We start from the raw sequence: 17,423 nt of genomic DNA, 5'->3' as shown, positions 1-17,423 counted from the left end.
TAAATTTAACTGATTTATTTGAAAGAAATTCCTGGTTAATCTAATGTAAAACTATGTGAAAAATTTACTTGCATGGCAAAATTTTGAAGTGAGAGCCCTGTCCCACCCGGATAATATAAATCTAAATGGGCAATTCCACGGAAAATGGACATGGCATTCAAAATTTTTCTTTTTAATTTATGTACTGTAAAACTGAATTCATTTCATCAAATATAATAAGTTCATCTATTTCAATTTTTCAGCCAAAAAGTTTGAAAATTTATGTACATACTTAAAAGTAACCAGTTCACACAGTTGTGTAACATTTCAAACCATTTGAAGTTTACTGCAATATTCTGCATGTACTCTCAAAAATCATTTATTTGCCCTTAAACTTTGTAATGCGAGTTACTGTAATAGTAATGTGAGTTACCAGAGAAATTTCCCAGAATGCATCAAAACTTCCTGTTTCAAGAAAAATTCAGGGAGGGTCCAACTTAAAATTGAAAAGCAATCTGATGAATCAGTAGTTTATCAGCTGATGGAGGCCCTGTGTGCATATATATGTCTTCTCAATTGACTCTTGAGTAGGGTGACCCACGCACCTACAGAAATACAGTCAACCGCTGATAGTTCGAGACTACCACTGAAGCGTGCACATTCGCCGTGTCGAGGCCAACGTTCTGACAGTATGATACTATAAATAGCCATGGCACGTGCAATTCTCTACAAATCTATCAACTATTACAGCCGTAAAAAAGTTATTGTTGACGATTTTGAATAGCAGTAAAATTAAGCTTCTTGGTTATTACAGCAGATTTAGAAATTACGTTCGTTTCATTTTTTAAATCGCTTTATCATTAACTTTACCGTTAAGAGCGGCATCTTTTGGTTTAGTACAAGTAATATCTCAGAAACACTCGGGTTAGACAGGAACATGATACTAGCAGTAGTTTCATTTTACTTTTACAAGCTTCTTAAAACAATTGTTGAGCTAGCTAACGTGCTCATTTCTAAATTCAATTTCTTGTTCTAGCTTTCTGTTATGTTTCGTAAAAAAGTAGTCTTGATTATCCCGACCTGTCAATCAGCCCTAGAATGGTCGATAGACTGGTTAAGCGAGACTAATTTCAAAACAAGGGCACGTAACCTATCTTTTACTCAAAAGTGTCTGGATGTTATGGACGACACATGGAACCAGTTTTCAGTCTATTATTTATAGATGATTAATGGTCATAGCTTATTAAGTACAACATGATCGTTTATTTAGTGACTATAATTGTGTGAAACTGATTTGAGGCTTGGCATATATATAAATATTGTGGCGAAATTGTCGAGATATATGGAGATATTTATTTATGGTGGGTCACCCTATCTTGAGTAACAAAAACTTGGGAGGGCACTCAGAATCATGGGAAGGAATGATGAAATTCAAGCTGGCGTCCACGATGGCCATCATTCCATAAAACTGACTAAAATGCCCTTGCTATTTAGTATTTATGTTAGGATCACAATTTTGGTGTCAATCTATATCACTCATCGTTAAATCCAAGGTGGCTTGCTGAAATAGCCACCAAACTCTGTAAAAGTGCCATAAATTTTCACTGAGGCATGCCAGAAATGAACATATCTGACTGTCTATTCTTAGGTTATAGTATAGATATCAATTTAACCATTAAAACCATTCGCTATATTAACCTGGGGTTGCCATGCAAGATACGCCCACATTTTGCAAGAGATGGATAGAGAACAAGCTAAAAACAAAAGCGAATTTTTGTACAATCAGGGGCCATAATCAAGAAAGTTATGGTCTGAAATGGGCAAATACCAAAAGAGACTGAGATCTTTGGGATCTAAAGATAAGTTTTAAGTTTCATCAAAATTGGATAAAAATTGTGACCTCTAGAGGGTCCACAACCTTGGTATTACATTCAAATTCAACCTTCATTATGTTTGAATGGTGATATATTTAAAGAGTTTTTGAAATCGAAAAAAATTGTGACCTCTAGAGAATCCACAAGCTAAAAATGCGATTTTTCGAACAATCAGGGACCATAATCCAGGAAGTTAGGTTCGGATATGCTCAATTATCAAAAGGTACCAAGATCTTAGTGTGTAACGGTGATATATTCACACGTTTTTTTTAAATCGGATAAAAATTGTGACCTCTTACAGGGACATGCTAAAAATGTGATTTTCCATACAATCAAGGGCCATAATTCAGGAATTAATGCGCGAATAGCGAAATGAACCAAGCTCTATGGGTTATAAACATATATTTCAACTCTCATCAAAATCGAATCAAAATTGTGACCTCTAGAGGGCCCACAAGCTTGATATACCAGATGCTATACACTATTTGCGTACGAGGGGCGGCCATTTTGTCTGGCAGTTTTGGCCCGATATTCAATTCGAACTCAATAAACATTATGGTGTAACAATGATATATTCCAACGTTTTTTTAAATCGGATAATAATTGTGACCTCTAGAGGGACCACAAGCTAAAAACATGATTTTTCATACAATCAGGGGCCATAATTCAGGAAGTTACCATCCGATATGCCCGGATATCGATAGGAACCAAGATCTTTGGGTTATAAACTTACATTTCAAGTTTCAACAAAATCGAATAAAAAATTGTGACCTCTAGAGGGTCTACAACTTTGATATACCAGATGTTTACACTAATTGTGTATAAGGGGCGGCCATTTTGTCCAGTAATTTTGGTCCGATTTTCACGAAATTCGAACTCAACCAACATTACGGTGTAACAGCGACATATTTGAAGGTTTTTTAAAACGGATAATAATTGTGACATCTAGAGGGACCTCAAGCTAAAAACACGATTTTTCGTACAATCAGCGGCCATAATTCAGGAAGTTACTATCCGATATGCGCAAATATCAAAAGGAACCAAGATCTTTGGGTTATAATCTTACATTTCAAGTTTCCTCAAAATCAGAAGAAAATTTTGACCTCTAGTGAGTCCACAACACTGATATACCATATTTCTACGCTATTTGAGTACGAGGGGCGGCCATTTTGTCTGACAGGTTTAGGGCCGATTTTCACGAAATTCTAACTCAACCATCCTTAGGGTGCAACGGTGATATACTAAAACGTTTTCTTTTAAATTGGATAAAAATTATGACCTCTATAGGGTCCACAACCTAAAAACGTGATTTTTCGTACAATCAGGGGCCATAATTCAGGAAGTTAAGGTCCGATATGCGCGAATATCGAAAAGAACCAAGATCTTTGGGTTATAACCTTACATTTCAAGTTTCATCAAAATAGGATTAAAATTGTGACCTCTATAGGGTCCACAAGCTAAAAACGTGATTTTTCGTACAATCAGGGGCCATAATCCATGAAGTTTCGGTTCGATACATGCCAAGATCTTAGGGAGATAAACCTATATTTCAAGTTTCATTGAAATTGGATAAAAATTGTGACCTGTAGGGTGTCCACAAACAATTGTGGACGGACAGACGGACAGGGTCAACGACAATATACGTCCACATGAAAATGTGGGCGTATAAAAATTGTGGCCTCTAGAGGGTCCACAACCTTGATATACCATATATTTACACTATTTGCATACGAGGGGAGGCCATTTTGTCTGGCAGTTTTGGTCCGATTTTCACGAAATTCAAACTTAACCAACATTACGGTGTATGGGTGATATATTTGAATGTTTTTTTAAATCGGATAATAATTGTGACCTCTAGAGGGAACACAAGCTACAAACGTGTTTTTTCGTACAACCAGGGGCCATAATTTAGGAAGTTACAGTCCAATTTGCGTGAATATCGAAACGTAACCAAGATCTTTGGGTTATAAACATGCATTTCAAGTTTCACCAAAATCAGATGAAAAGTTATTTTTTGTACAATTAGGGGTCATAATCCTTGAAGTTATGGTCCGATACATTCCAATATCGAAAGGAACCTAGATCTTTGGGAGATAGACCTATTATTTCAAGTTTCGTCAAAATCAGATACAAATTGTGACCTGTAGAATGTCCACAAACAAATTGTGGACGGACAGATGGACGGACGAACAGACGTACATACTTCCGGACAGACAGGAGCGACGACAATATACGTCCACATGAAAATGTGGGCTTATAAAAACAAAGTTCTAGCATGCCAATATGTAAATTTATAGCAGTTTTGGATTTCACATGTAACAGTTGATTTTAGTGGGTTGCTTGAAAGGTAGAGACACCCAAATTGCACCCTTAAAATAGCAAGGGCTATGATTAGTGTCAAATTCAAATATGGAATGATGGCAATCTTGGATGTCATCTCAAAGTTCATCTTTTCTTCCCATGATTCAGGGTGGCCCACAAGGGTTCTAATATAATTCAAGAGTCAAACCAAGTGACTTATAAAGACACACATGATCTCTCATAATGTGAGTTCTGAAATCGAAGACTCTGTGCGAAATAACAAATTAAAGCGATAAATATCTAAAACTAAATGGTAAAAATCAACCTTTATTTATTTCTGTATTTACCTGGCATTGTGATCATTTAATTAAAATAATGCATAGGAATTTTGTGCAAATGTAGCTAACGCTTTGAAATGGATGTCCCAAAAATGTAATTTGAGTTACCGCCGCATTTTTGCACCTCATATTCTCTGAACTTTCTTGGCCAACGCAGGGATCGAACCCAGGAATAATGGGACCTCCAGGTTAGCGTGCTAATGTCCTACTCACTGAGCCACCGTGGCTCCCAACTGCAAATGAACTGAAATTTGAGTCTCTAATGCTAAAAGAGAGAAAGCTGCCATGATCCAAGAAGTTATGGTCAGAAATGTGCGAATATCGAAAGGGACTGAGACCTTTGGATTATAAACACACATTTCAAGTTTCATCAAAACTGGGTAAAGATAGGTTGTCAGGCAATGAAACGTATGCCCACAGTGCAGTCGTCCGTGGTGTCAACAAGAGTTGTCGCTTATTTTTTCTATTGTCGGTAATGAAACATTTATAATACACTAAAATCTGGTTATGAGTAACAACTCATTAAGTAATTATCAGAATATCATTGACATTAGAATTTGTTTGGCTTTTAGTTCTGCCCCATGCTAACGTTTAGTATACCAAACATTCAATATCGTGGATTTAGCTGTTCAAGTTATCAAAATTCATTGAAAATTAATATACTTATTCATCTCAAAACCTTAAACTCTGTATATCAATTTAAAATCAATCGGTCTCTAGAGCATCCACAAGATTTTTCAAAGTGATCAAGGGCCATAAGTCTGGTATTAATTATCAGAAATCACTGGGCTTCTTCTTCTCACACTGTGACACTGTGTATAAATTTAAAGTCAATCGGATATTAACTTTAGCCTCTAGAGCGTCCAAAAGATTTTTCAAAGTGATCAAGGGCCATAACTCTGACAGTAATTATCAGAAATCGTTGGGCTTCTTCGTCTCACGACCTTAAACACTGTGTATTAACGTTAGCCTCTTGAGCGTCCACAAGCAATTGTGAGCGTATAAAAATTGTGACCTGTAGAGTGTCCACAAACAAACCAAACAAATTGTGGACGGACAGACAGAACGACGGCATAACAATTCCACATGAAAATGTGGGCATATAAAAAGACGTCAGTGGAGAGCAACATTGTAATGAGAGTTACCGTGGATTTTCCCAAATATAAAATTGTATTTGAATCTTGGGTTAAACTTTAAAGGGGAAGACCAACGATTTTCAACAAGGTTTCCATAAATCTTAAATATATTGATAAATAATCCCCTCTGTAACACAAGCAAAAAGGTTTTTGCAAGCGAGAAATTAATTTTTATTAAACTGCATGTGATGCAGTTGGTTCAATACGCTCACTGGTCTCTATTGTAAGTATACAGATTGGGCAAAAGCTTGCTGCTGTATTTTATTCACGCGATGTCGTTTGGATGAGAATCCAACCAAAAGGACTGTTTATTTGGATATTATAAACATGGAATTATGTTTTTTTAAACGTTTAATACATAAATCCGACGTGTACATTCAGTCGTACTGAACAGTACGTTGTGGACCAATTCATCATGTCACACGGCTAATTGTTTACATTATGTGGTTTGTTTGACACCAGGCAAGTGAGAGATATTTCGTCTGCTTGAATGTGTTTGTGCATGCTGAGTCTGCTGACAGTGTTTTTAATTATTTCAATGGACTTGTGATGGCACATATATATTCAAATAAATATATAAATTTCCAAAGTATGTCAACGTCAGACACCAACGTATCGGAATGTAAGATATCTCTTCTATGGGTCTACAGTAATGCTGTATACACATTCGAGCCCAGCCATTCTGAAGAGGACATGGAAGAAAAAAAAGGAAAAGTCGTTCACGTCGACATTACGTGCCAAAATGCACTATATTATATGTCTTAATGCTCATAATTTTTGTCCGTTTATGTTGCAAAATGCTGTCAGCAAGTACAAAAACATCTAAGCAGACGAAATACATGTCACTTGCAAGCTGTCAAACAAACCATGTGATGTAAACAATTACCCATGTGGTGTGAATTGGGTCACAGTGTACTGTTCAATATGAGTGAATTTACGCGACGGTTTTGTGTACTAAACATAAATTTGTGTTTATAATATCTTAATAAACACCCCATTTGATCAGATTTTTGGCCAAAGGACGACACATGAACAAAATACAGTTATGCCACTACATCACTTCCGGTTTTAATAAAAAATTAATTTCTCGCTTACAAAAACATTTTGCTTGTTTTTCAGAAGAGCTTATATATGGGCATTGCGCTTGTAAACTTATTTTAATTTTAAAGACATTTTATAATGTTCTATCGGTAATTGTTTACTTTAACAAATCGGTGTTGCGGTCAATTGTATTGATTCATTTACAGAAGTACTACTGATAACAACACCAGTTAAACTGTTTGTGAAAGTTTGTCCCACTTTTTCAGAAATCTCAATCAAAGCATTATCATTTGAAATGTAAACAGTATTAACATTTAAAATACAAACAATGCAACTAAAACACCATTAAGTAATGTTTAGTAGGGCTGCAACGATATACATGTACCATGAGACGGTATACCGCTGTATACATGCTTCAGTTTGGTTCAAGGTACTTTTAATCCGTTTCGCAGTTCGGTACACACAGTGCGTTAGATGGCATACCGCGGTATACATGCCACAGTTGTGAACTTTAAATTTTTCATGTGACAATGAAGTAAAATGGCTTTCAACAGTGTCCCTCTGAAGTTATATTCACCTCCACTTAAACATACATTATGCAAGAGCTAAATCTGCCTATTGCAGGTCTTTCTAAATTATTAAAATTAGACATTAATGAACTTATCCAGACCATAATCAACTCTCGATGTCATCGCTAGCCTATGATATATTTACTGGATTGGAATCCGATCTGCTGCTGAATGCACATTGATGATTAAATCAAAAAATGGATAATCAAGACTAGTCAGACTACATGTATTTTTTTTATCGTACGGACTTTAGTAATGATGATCGAGGCTAGGCCTAAAATTCAATTGCTAAATTCTTGGTTCAGAGTGGATCAATTTGACTGAAATTTTCAGCAAATTCCTTTTACATTATCTAATTTTTAACTATTTTATGAGAACTGCCAGCTCTTTATCTACTCTCCCATAATGTATCTTTAACCATAAATCTCACATAATGGAACATTTTGGATTCAAAGATAGATAAGCCGTGACTAATGATGTAACAAAGTGTCGCCACTGTTATGCCGATGTTACCTATAAAACTGGGAACATGTCAATCATGGCGACATATGTAAAACGCCACCATCAATAAATAAACGTTGATGTCACTCGTAAGAAAATGTCCCCCCCCCCACCAACAATACTAACAAAACAAATGCGCATGCAAGATGCGATAAAAATTTAACTACCCCGCAATTCTCCCCGATCTCTTAGCATCTCAATTTGAATAAATCTGAATAAATATGAATTGTTTATTAATTAGCTTAACAATTATTTAAAGACAATTTAAACATGTACTTGTTTTATTCTTTATGTAAATCTGGAAAGAAAAAAATATCGCGAGATGTATCGTATTGTCTATACCGTGATATGTATCATATCGTGAGGTAAGCGTATCGTTGCAGCCCTAAATACAAATGACATGTGGATATTGGTAGAAATATATCATCATGATTCTTACCTGGAAATAAAAGATCCATAAACTGGCAGTATACAGCACCTAAAATTCAAATCATAACACAATATAAACATAATGTCCTTAACTACATCATAAATTAGATCGAGAAAATCTAATTGTTATGAATCTAAGGACATTTTACCTTGATATTTTATTTAAAGAAATCAATAAAACCTTATGGTATAAGCTTACAATGTAAGTGAATGTACATATCAGAAATAACTAAATCATCTCTAAACATTAGATGAATATAAATATAGATGATGAGAAAAATCACTTAAGAATGATAAGACAAACCTGTACATAGTTCCTCAATTTTTGCATAATTCGTCTGTAGAGATTCATTTACCCAGTGTAATATATCATGGCGACTAAGATTGTCAGCTGTTGCATTTGTACTGTACACATTAACTGCCATTTTAAGGCTTCAAGAAAACCTGTAATGTAATCAAAAAGAGAAAAAAAATCAATGAACAATTCAAATGATAATTTTAAAAGGATAGATACTATAACCTTTACACTGTTTACCATTACAACACCAGTCAAGCATTTAGTAGAAGAAGTATCAACTATTGATACTAATTTATTGTTTTGTGACCACAGTGCATTGTACAGTTACTGCCATTATATATTATTTAATCAAAAAAGAGAATACTGGTTTATTAAATGACAATATTAGCATTTTGAGACCACAAAACATGTACAATCTTAATTTTCTGTACGTGGATCTGTACCCATTTAGAATCCCCCCTACATGTACATGCAGGTCTTTTAGGTAAGCTTACAACATGGATTCTCTTGTAAAAGTAAAAGGCTTCTACCTGTAATTTCAAGTATTTAGAGCAACTACAAATGTTTGTATAACTTGTGACATAATCTTGGTATAAACTAACAAATGTTAAAGGTCAAACAGAAGAAATAACATTGTCAATAATGAAAACCTTACATACTGTAAGATTTTCAATAATGAATAATGTCATTAAGGGATTTTGTAATGAAGATCACAGTTAGCCAATTTGAGTCAGTGATTGTCATACTCATATTGATTATTAACCATTTAATAGTAAATAATAGATGCCCAGCAAAACATAGTGGTGCTGGCTTGTTAAGTTAGACCATATCCCTTTTGTTTTCATATTTTTTACAGTGGAACACTGCAGTACCGTACTAAAAATGAACTGGAGTAAAAATGCTCACTACATATTTAAATAACACTTTCAATTTTTTTTATTATCAAAATTGATCTTGTAAGCTTAAAGCTTATTTGCATTTTATCAGTATGACTAACAGTGAGTAACAATGATAATGGGTATTGTTGCTGTATGACACCTTGTACTACATTTAAGTTGAAACTGTCTGTCTGCTACATTTTAAAAGTGATTGCGAAAGGTAATAGGCCTAATTCTTGCAGTGTTACGTTTGATTAGACCTAAGCGCACTCAACACTGCTGGACTGACTGATGATTCCTGTCCCAAATTAAGATAACAACCAATCCATGAATAGGGATTACCTGAGCTCTAAATATGGTATTGTAAAGAGTAATTATGTGACAAACAAGGGCAAAATTATCCCAAATGGCTGCAATTATTAACATTGCCAATATTTTCAAAATCGTTTAATATCGTACATTTAATCAACTATCTAAAGTTTTAATGACAACCCCCAAACCAAAGAGGCGGACTGTCGGTTGTTTCAACAAGCGGTGTTTTTAACTGATTGGTTGTTGTTCACATTATATATTTAACCCGGCATTCATGACATTTAAACGTAGGACCTCTCCCGTAATAAAATGTCTAGCATAGCAAAAGCTCTTAACACTTCGATTTAAAGGAGACGATTTGTACCCTAATCAGGTAGGATTATATGCATAATTGTAATTAGGTATATCAGGAATGTAATAAATAACAATACTGGGTAAACAACCATTGTTTTGAAGAAAGTATGGTCAGTTTTGCTTTGTGAATTCCAATGTGATTCTCATCGGAACCTGTACTGTAAGCGGTGTTTTTAACTGAAATGGAAGTCCATTCCTATACTTGCGATTTCCCTTTGTCGAAGCCACACTTTTTGATTGGGTGTTGTTCACATCATATTTAGCCTGACTTCATGTTCATGACATTTAGACATCAACAGGAGTCTCGATAACTGGATTTGCATTGCATTTCGCGAATCAAATCTTGCCCGTTTTAACTGTTGACAGTTTTTATAATGACATTTTTGACATTTCTTTGTTTGTTTAGTCATGATCATCTAGTATCTATTACCAATGAGGTCTCCTATTACTGCTAATAATACTTAGCTATGTTTTAGTGCTCCATATACAGTAATGTCGACCAAGAGAAGGTTTTTCTCCCTCGCCTTAAAATTGAAAATCGCTCTCCTTAAAGTGTGAAAGACTCACATTCCGATCACAACCATGCTCTCATTGTGAACATTTATTTGGTGTATTCGATTAGTGTATAATGTGATCACACATGGTAATAAAATTTCAATGAATATGTTGCTAAAATTAGATGGCGCCTATGCATCATTGGTTAAGTGAAATGTATAGTAGAAATATTGCGACACGTGAGAAATTATGAGAGATGGCACTTGAAAATTTCCAATGAGAATAATTACGGAAAAAATAGATTATATTTTGATGGAATTTTTGAGTGTTTGTGATTATATTTTGAATAGAGGTTATGTTTTTAAACAAAATTTATACAAGCTATATATATTTAGAAATGTCAACAAGTATTTCTATTGGAATACTATAAGTAGTATTAGACGATAGCAAAAATTTGACTTGACTGTACAACTACGAGTGCTATTATTTAACAGACTATGATTATTATCATTTATGTAACCAGGAATGGCCCCTTACACACAGTTATTGATCTTCAGCACCATTTCCCATACATACAACTAATTACTTTCCTTAATATCACATCAGTCTCCTTAATTTCTAAATCACTCTTCTTATCGAAACTGGGAGAGTTTTTTTAGGGGAGCAATTTTTTTCAATTTGTTCATTAAGGGGAGCTTTTTTCAGCTCTGCTCTAAAATACAAACAAAGACTGCCTATATTATGCAGAGTTACATCCCCTGAGTTTTATGACACTGACAGGCAGTTTTTTGATAAAATAAAAATACTTCATGGAGTCTTTTGACAAAATGCGATAGATATTATCAAATATATAACAAAGGTAGGCACTAGTTATTAATGTGGGTTCTAAATGACGCATTTACAGAATTTATAATGGGGAGAGAAATGGGGTTTAACGTCTGTCTTTAGCAGTGGAAGGAAACCAGAGGACCCGGAGTACCTACGAGGTTGGACAGGCGACCCTACTCCTGGTCACTTACAACCTGGGAATCGAAACCCCGCCAGCTGACTCAATAATCTGTACATGCTAACCATTCGGCCATCCACCCACCCATCCCAATTTATAACAGAGATTTGAGTCAATGAATTTTCAATCGGGAATAGCGATTTTCATTGTGTTGTCAAATTTACCGATGCATCATCAATGCATTGCAAGAATTGATATTTTCTCCTGATGCATTGATGCGTAAAACATTACTTGATTGATATCAGCACTAACAAGTGAATGGCTGTTACATTAACAAATGACATGGTTGTGAATACTGAATGTTCAAAATACATAGCCTATCAACCCTGAAATTATTCCGACAGGCATACGTTTCTTACCGGTGTCTCTGCACTGCTTTGAAGATAGAGTAATTGTAACATAGCAGTGAGCAGACCTTGAAATATAATAACAACAATTTTTAAATAGTGTAATTTTCAAATAGTGTGACGGAAATAAAGCTTTGCATATTGTAAAATTTAACAGGTAGACTTTACTTCATTCACACTTTCCCGAAAAATTAATCTGTTATGGATATTCATACACTGCTAATCAAAACAGGACTGAATTTTGCCTGAATTTATCTACCTTGATTAGCAGTACTTTCGGAAAGTTATCGAGACCCCTGGACATCAGACCTCTCCAGTTTTAAAATGCTTGGCATAGCAAAAGCTCTCAACACTTTGATTTAAAAGAAATGAAATGTATGTACGGATGGTATCATGTCATTTGGGACTCACGTCATTTGGGACTCACGTCATTTGGGACTCAACATAAACGACATTTAGGACTCAGTTGACGACGTTTGGGACTCAGTTGACGACGTTTGGGACTTGATTGGCGTCATTTGGGACTCAACACAAACGACATTTGGGACTCAATATAAACGACATTTGGGACTCAATATAAACGACATTTGGGACTCTTAAGAATTTATCTTTTTTTGTTTTAGATGATGGTCGAAGACAGATTATGAATAATAATAAAGAAATTAAAACATTATTATGTAGAAATAGTAATAATGATAAAGAAATAAAAACATTATTAGTTGTCTTTTAATAATAATAATAAAGAAATGAAAACAGTATTAGTTGTCTTTTATTTATAAGAAATTAAAACATTATTATGTAGAAATAGTAATAACTTATCTTTTTTCATTTTAGATGATGGCCGAAGACAGATTATGAATAATAATAAAGAAATGAAAACATTATTAGTTGTCTTTTATTTATTATAATAAAATATATTTATAATTCAATTGGCATTGTGTGTCCACCATTTTTTCTCGAGTCTCAAACACCGTATACCTGAGTCCCAAACGTCGTATACCCGAGTCCCAAATGACGTATACCAAAGTCCCAAACGTCGTATACCCGAGTCCCAAATGTCGCGGTCATATTTTTTTTAGTCCCAAATGACGCGAGTCCCAAATGAAATGTAATCGTGTCAGGTAGGATTATATGCTTAATTGTAGTTGGGTATAAGGAATGTAACAATACAGTTTAGCTTTGTAAATTCTGATCTCTTATCTTGAGACATTCTTATCTATGGTTTGGTAATACTAATATATTACTATTAGGCCTAAATAACTTAGTACTTACATGTACTCTTCTTGACTTTTAAAGGAGCTAAATCGCTAACATTTGGGACCTAGAAATTGACAAAAGTGGGTCGCAACGCATATAATACAGTAATATGAATGTATATAAACTGATTTACATTCAACGATTTCTGTTTTTACTCCAATTTCAAATCAGTTATGTTCGGCGAAATAAGCCAGCAGTCTCAAGCGAGTGAAAATTTCTAGCGTCTGGTTATTCCAATCTACATACGCCGTTTGATTTGGTGCAATGTGTCTAGCCTCGTCCCTGGAGTCTCTTGATACAACTGGGGCTGAAGCGCATTATGGAATGGTAAAATGTTTATTTTGTCTTAAATATTGGATATCAAAAGCCCATCTTTTCCCGGTAAGATCACAACATGAATGTTGATTTAATTTGACAAATAAATCGTGTTTTCAATGTTGAAGATTTTGGATGATATTGAGTTAGAGACTTCGCTCCTTTAAGGTTAAATGAATAATGACAGTCAGTAAACGCGGCTTTGCCTCCACTTGCAAGATTAAATGAATAATGACAGTGTTGAGTCAATCAATTATATAAACTTAATCAATGACAATATCTTCATCACACATAAATGGAATACATTTACCATAACAACATTACTACGTTTAAAAAGTGCACTCCGGTCCGTAGCCTAGTATTACTATTAGTAATGTATTATTTACATGCCAACGCTACGGTAGACATGGCATTGGACGGTCAGTCAGTCATACCGTTGGTTCCCTTCAAATCTCTGTTTCATGTTTAATAATATTTTCTCACCTACTGTCAGCACTGTACTTCTTAACAAGCTAGATATTTTGCTATCTCAATGAAAAATATACACTTTTACTAGCCTAACGGAATGACAAAACTGACAATTTATTCTAGAACTTGAGAATTCTACGCACCCTTTTTCGGCAACCCCGCTAAAGTTATCGTCCGTCTGTTCCGCAGTATCGTCCAAATATCCGGTATGAAAAATGTAGTTACGGAAATTAGACGAAACGAAACAGTACGGGAGACGCTAATTTTGTAGGCCGGTTGGGGAGGTTCGATAATTTCCGGAGTCCACAACGCACGGCCGCTTTATATAAATGTGTATTTGGGGGAATACTACTCAAACCCCAAATGGATAAATTAGTGTAACAATGGGCTACGTATATTTACTGTTATATTCATTATAATAATAATAATTATGATTCAATTTTTACACTATAATAATTATCATTATTGTAGGTAGGCCTGCATTTTTATAGCGCACAACTTCCAGTTCCACGATTGCGGGGTGGGGGTGGGTGGGGCTGTTTCGGCGTGACTGACAGCGGAATCTCCACAAAATTTTGAAAGTCTGAAGTCATCCTTGCATCTGAGGCCATTGAGCTTAATCTCTATTTTTTGGCAACTAGAAATGGACACAAATGAATGTAGGCCTATATTAACTGATTTAGGCCTACATTCAATCGTTTCCGTTTTTACTGTAATTTCTAATCAGTTATGAGGCGAAATACGCGAAGCATTCGGGCACGTTTTTCGTGTGCCAATTTTAAATTTCATTTCGTATTAAATATAGGTTGATGCTAGACACATTGTTCACGTTTCTCCTATCTTGGACGTTCCGCACATTCTGTCTTTTATATCCATTATTTTGCGCCCTATTCACGGCCGCTTGCCAGTTGTCTCTGGTGGAGCTGCGTTGGACGACTTAGGTGTCTCTGTCGTTGTAACAAACATTCGCCCCGGCATGGGTGCCCTCCATTTCTTTAGCACGCGTATAGGTAAGTTATATATAATGACTTGTAAAAAGAGTGCGCAATCATCGACGGGATTGTATTGTAACATTAAAAATGGGCCCTTATTTAAATAAATAGACACATATTCTATGGATTACTAAAAACAATTCAAGGTCGGGGTGGGGGGAAGAGACAGCCCCCCCCCCCTTGATACATTGTCCCAGGAACCTGGCACATCCCCTCCTGCAAAAGTTCCTGGATCCGCTCCTGGCACAACACCTTCAACTAAAATTCCAAATTTACCCGTTTTATAAAATGAAAGTCGGTGACATAACAAAAAGAAAAATAATGGAAAACTATTTTATTAAAAATAATAATACGTTCCTCGACTTGATGGTCAATAAGTAACAATAGCCCATTAATTTTCTTAAATGCCTGAAAATTATTAACTCAAAATTAACTCAATTTCTATCTCAAATTAACTCAATTTCTATCTCAGATTTTCTGTCTTTCGTTTCGAAGAAAGCGGCATGGTTATTAATTGCCACACGGACGATGAATATGGTGAATATCCGAGAATATCAGGCGTTTAACAATCTCAATACCAGAGATAAGTTTACCCTTCGTTTATTTCTGGTTAAACTCGCCGGCCATTTTGAATGTCACGTGATGTATTCTTTCGCGGGTTGCTTCACAAAGATCTAAGATGGCAGCTCAAACTCGCGTTTTTATTTATAGAAATTTCACGTATTAGCCGAATCACTCACATTGTGCGCTAAAAATAGTTTTCGATGTTCCGAGGATCATTAATATGTAACTCATGCAACGAACCGATGCCTAATAATTGTCGAGACATCGGCAGCATTTCATTCTAACAAACCCTGCCAATCAGTAGCGACGGGGGGGGGGGGGGGCGGAGCTAAACAACCGAATTAACGCTGATTAATGGCCGGCGAGTTTTACCAGGGACAAACAAGGGGTAAAGTTATCTCTGGGATTGAGATTGGGTGTTTACTTCGGTGGTTTGTTCTAAGATATTCGCCAGCCCAATGGAAACTTGTCAGCGATATCACTCTGCGTGAATCGGGCGTTATGCCCCAACGAACGAACGAACGAACAAAATGGCACAGTACGTGTTTATAAGTGTGTGATTGGGAGTTGTAGAAGAAATGCGCTTTCGTTTCATACATTTCCAAAGCATGACTTTTTTCGGAAAGAGTGGATTGCGTTTGAAATCCTGGTTGACCAGCTACTTTTACAAGAGGGAAGTGGGAATCGTTGTTATGAATTCCCATAAGGTAGTTATTTCCAATAAAAGTATGGCATTCGTCCATAAGGCCTCCACAGGACAACAATTTAAGGGTGTCGTAAATTGGCAGGCTGTGGCCGCTTGTGTCATCTCGTGAGACGTAACGAGTGTCGGGACCGCTTTGCGTGTGCTGATCGAATGCTAGCGGTTGTGAGAGCAATCAGAGTCTTAAAGTAGCTAAGTCTCTAAGTCAATATCATCCAAAATCTTCAACATTGAAAACACGAATTATTTGTCAATTTAAAACAACATTGATGCTATGATCTTACCGGAAAAAAAATGGGCTTCTGATATCCAATATTTAAGACAAAATAAATATTTTAACATTGGTAAACGAATTCTCTATTCTTTGGCATTTAGAAATGGACACAAATGGGTCGCAACACTTTAGTAATATAATATGAATGTATATAAACTGACTTACAATCAATCGTTTCTGCTTTTACTGTAATTTCTAATCAGTTATGTTCGGCGAAATACGCGAAGAGTCCAAATTGAATGGCAGTCTTTGGCGTCTGGTTATTCCAGTCTATACCGGTAGTATTCTCCTGTAGGATATGTTTAGCCTTATTACAAATGGCATTCAAAAGCATTCTGACACGCGATTCGTGTGCAAATTTTAAAATTTTCATTTCCCAGTAAGATAACAACATCAATGTTGATTTAAATTGACCAATAAGTCTTGTTTGCAATGACGTGCAATGTCGAAGACTGTGGATGATACTGAGTTGAAGACGTGCCTCTAGACGTACAGCCGACTCTGCGATTAAACTGCAAAAAAGAAGTGTACAGAGAATAATCCCAGAATTTGCTTCTATAGGCTTCGAGTGGGGTAAATGGACAACGATTAAAGACAACTACAAACCGAAAATGGTTGCCTAGATAGTAACGGCACGTGACAAATAAGAATGTTTAAAATAAATTGGCGTATTTCCTAGCTATTAAAATGTTTTTAGAGGGATTTGAAGCCAGCTTTTGATGGATAAATTAGTTTGAAAGTTTTTTGTCCAAATATATCATAAAATCACACAGCTTGTAATTGAAGGCATCTTTAAACATACAGTATGCAAGAGCTAAATCTGCCAATTGCAGGTCTTTCTTTAGGCCTAAAATGTTATCTAAATTATTAATTAGACATAGTCTCTAACTCAATATCATCAAAAATCTTCAACATTGAAAACACAAATTATTTGTCAATTTAAATCAACATTGATGCTGTGATCTTACCGGAAAAAGATGGGCTTCTGATAT

General features: G+C 35.5%; 1 protein-coding gene across 7 annotated transcripts in view; it reads right to left on the bottom strand.

Moving 5' to 3' along the window:
* LOC126819656 (microtubule-associated protein RP/EB family member 1) overlaps positions 1–14,077 on the bottom strand; it is a 35,374-nt gene extending 21,297 nt beyond the window's left edge. For 2 of the 7 annotated variants that reach the window (XM_050547817.2, XM_050547818.2), the window contains exons 1-3: positions 13,914–14,077; positions 8,473–8,612; positions 8,179–8,217 (exon numbers count right to left, since the gene is read on the bottom strand). In XM_050547817.2, the coding sequence (XP_050403774.1) occupies positions 8,179–8,217; positions 8,473–8,593 (160 nt within the window). In that variant the 5' untranslated portion in view covers positions 8,594–8,612; positions 13,914–14,077. The other 5 variants (XM_056100434.1, XM_056100437.1, XM_056100436.1 and 2 more) reach the window with 5 other exon arrangements.
* Between the last annotated feature and the right edge of the window lie 3,346 nt (positions 14,078–17,423).

The sequence above is a fragment of the Patella vulgata genome, chromosome 4, assembly GCF_932274485.2.
Source record: "Patella vulgata chromosome 4, xgPatVulg1.2, whole genome shotgun sequence".
In the NCBI taxonomy this organism is placed as follows: domain Eukaryota; kingdom Metazoa; phylum Mollusca; class Gastropoda; family Patellidae; genus Patella; species Patella vulgata.
Note: the sequence above shows the minus strand (reverse complement) of the source record. Positions and strands in the feature narration are given on the sequence as shown.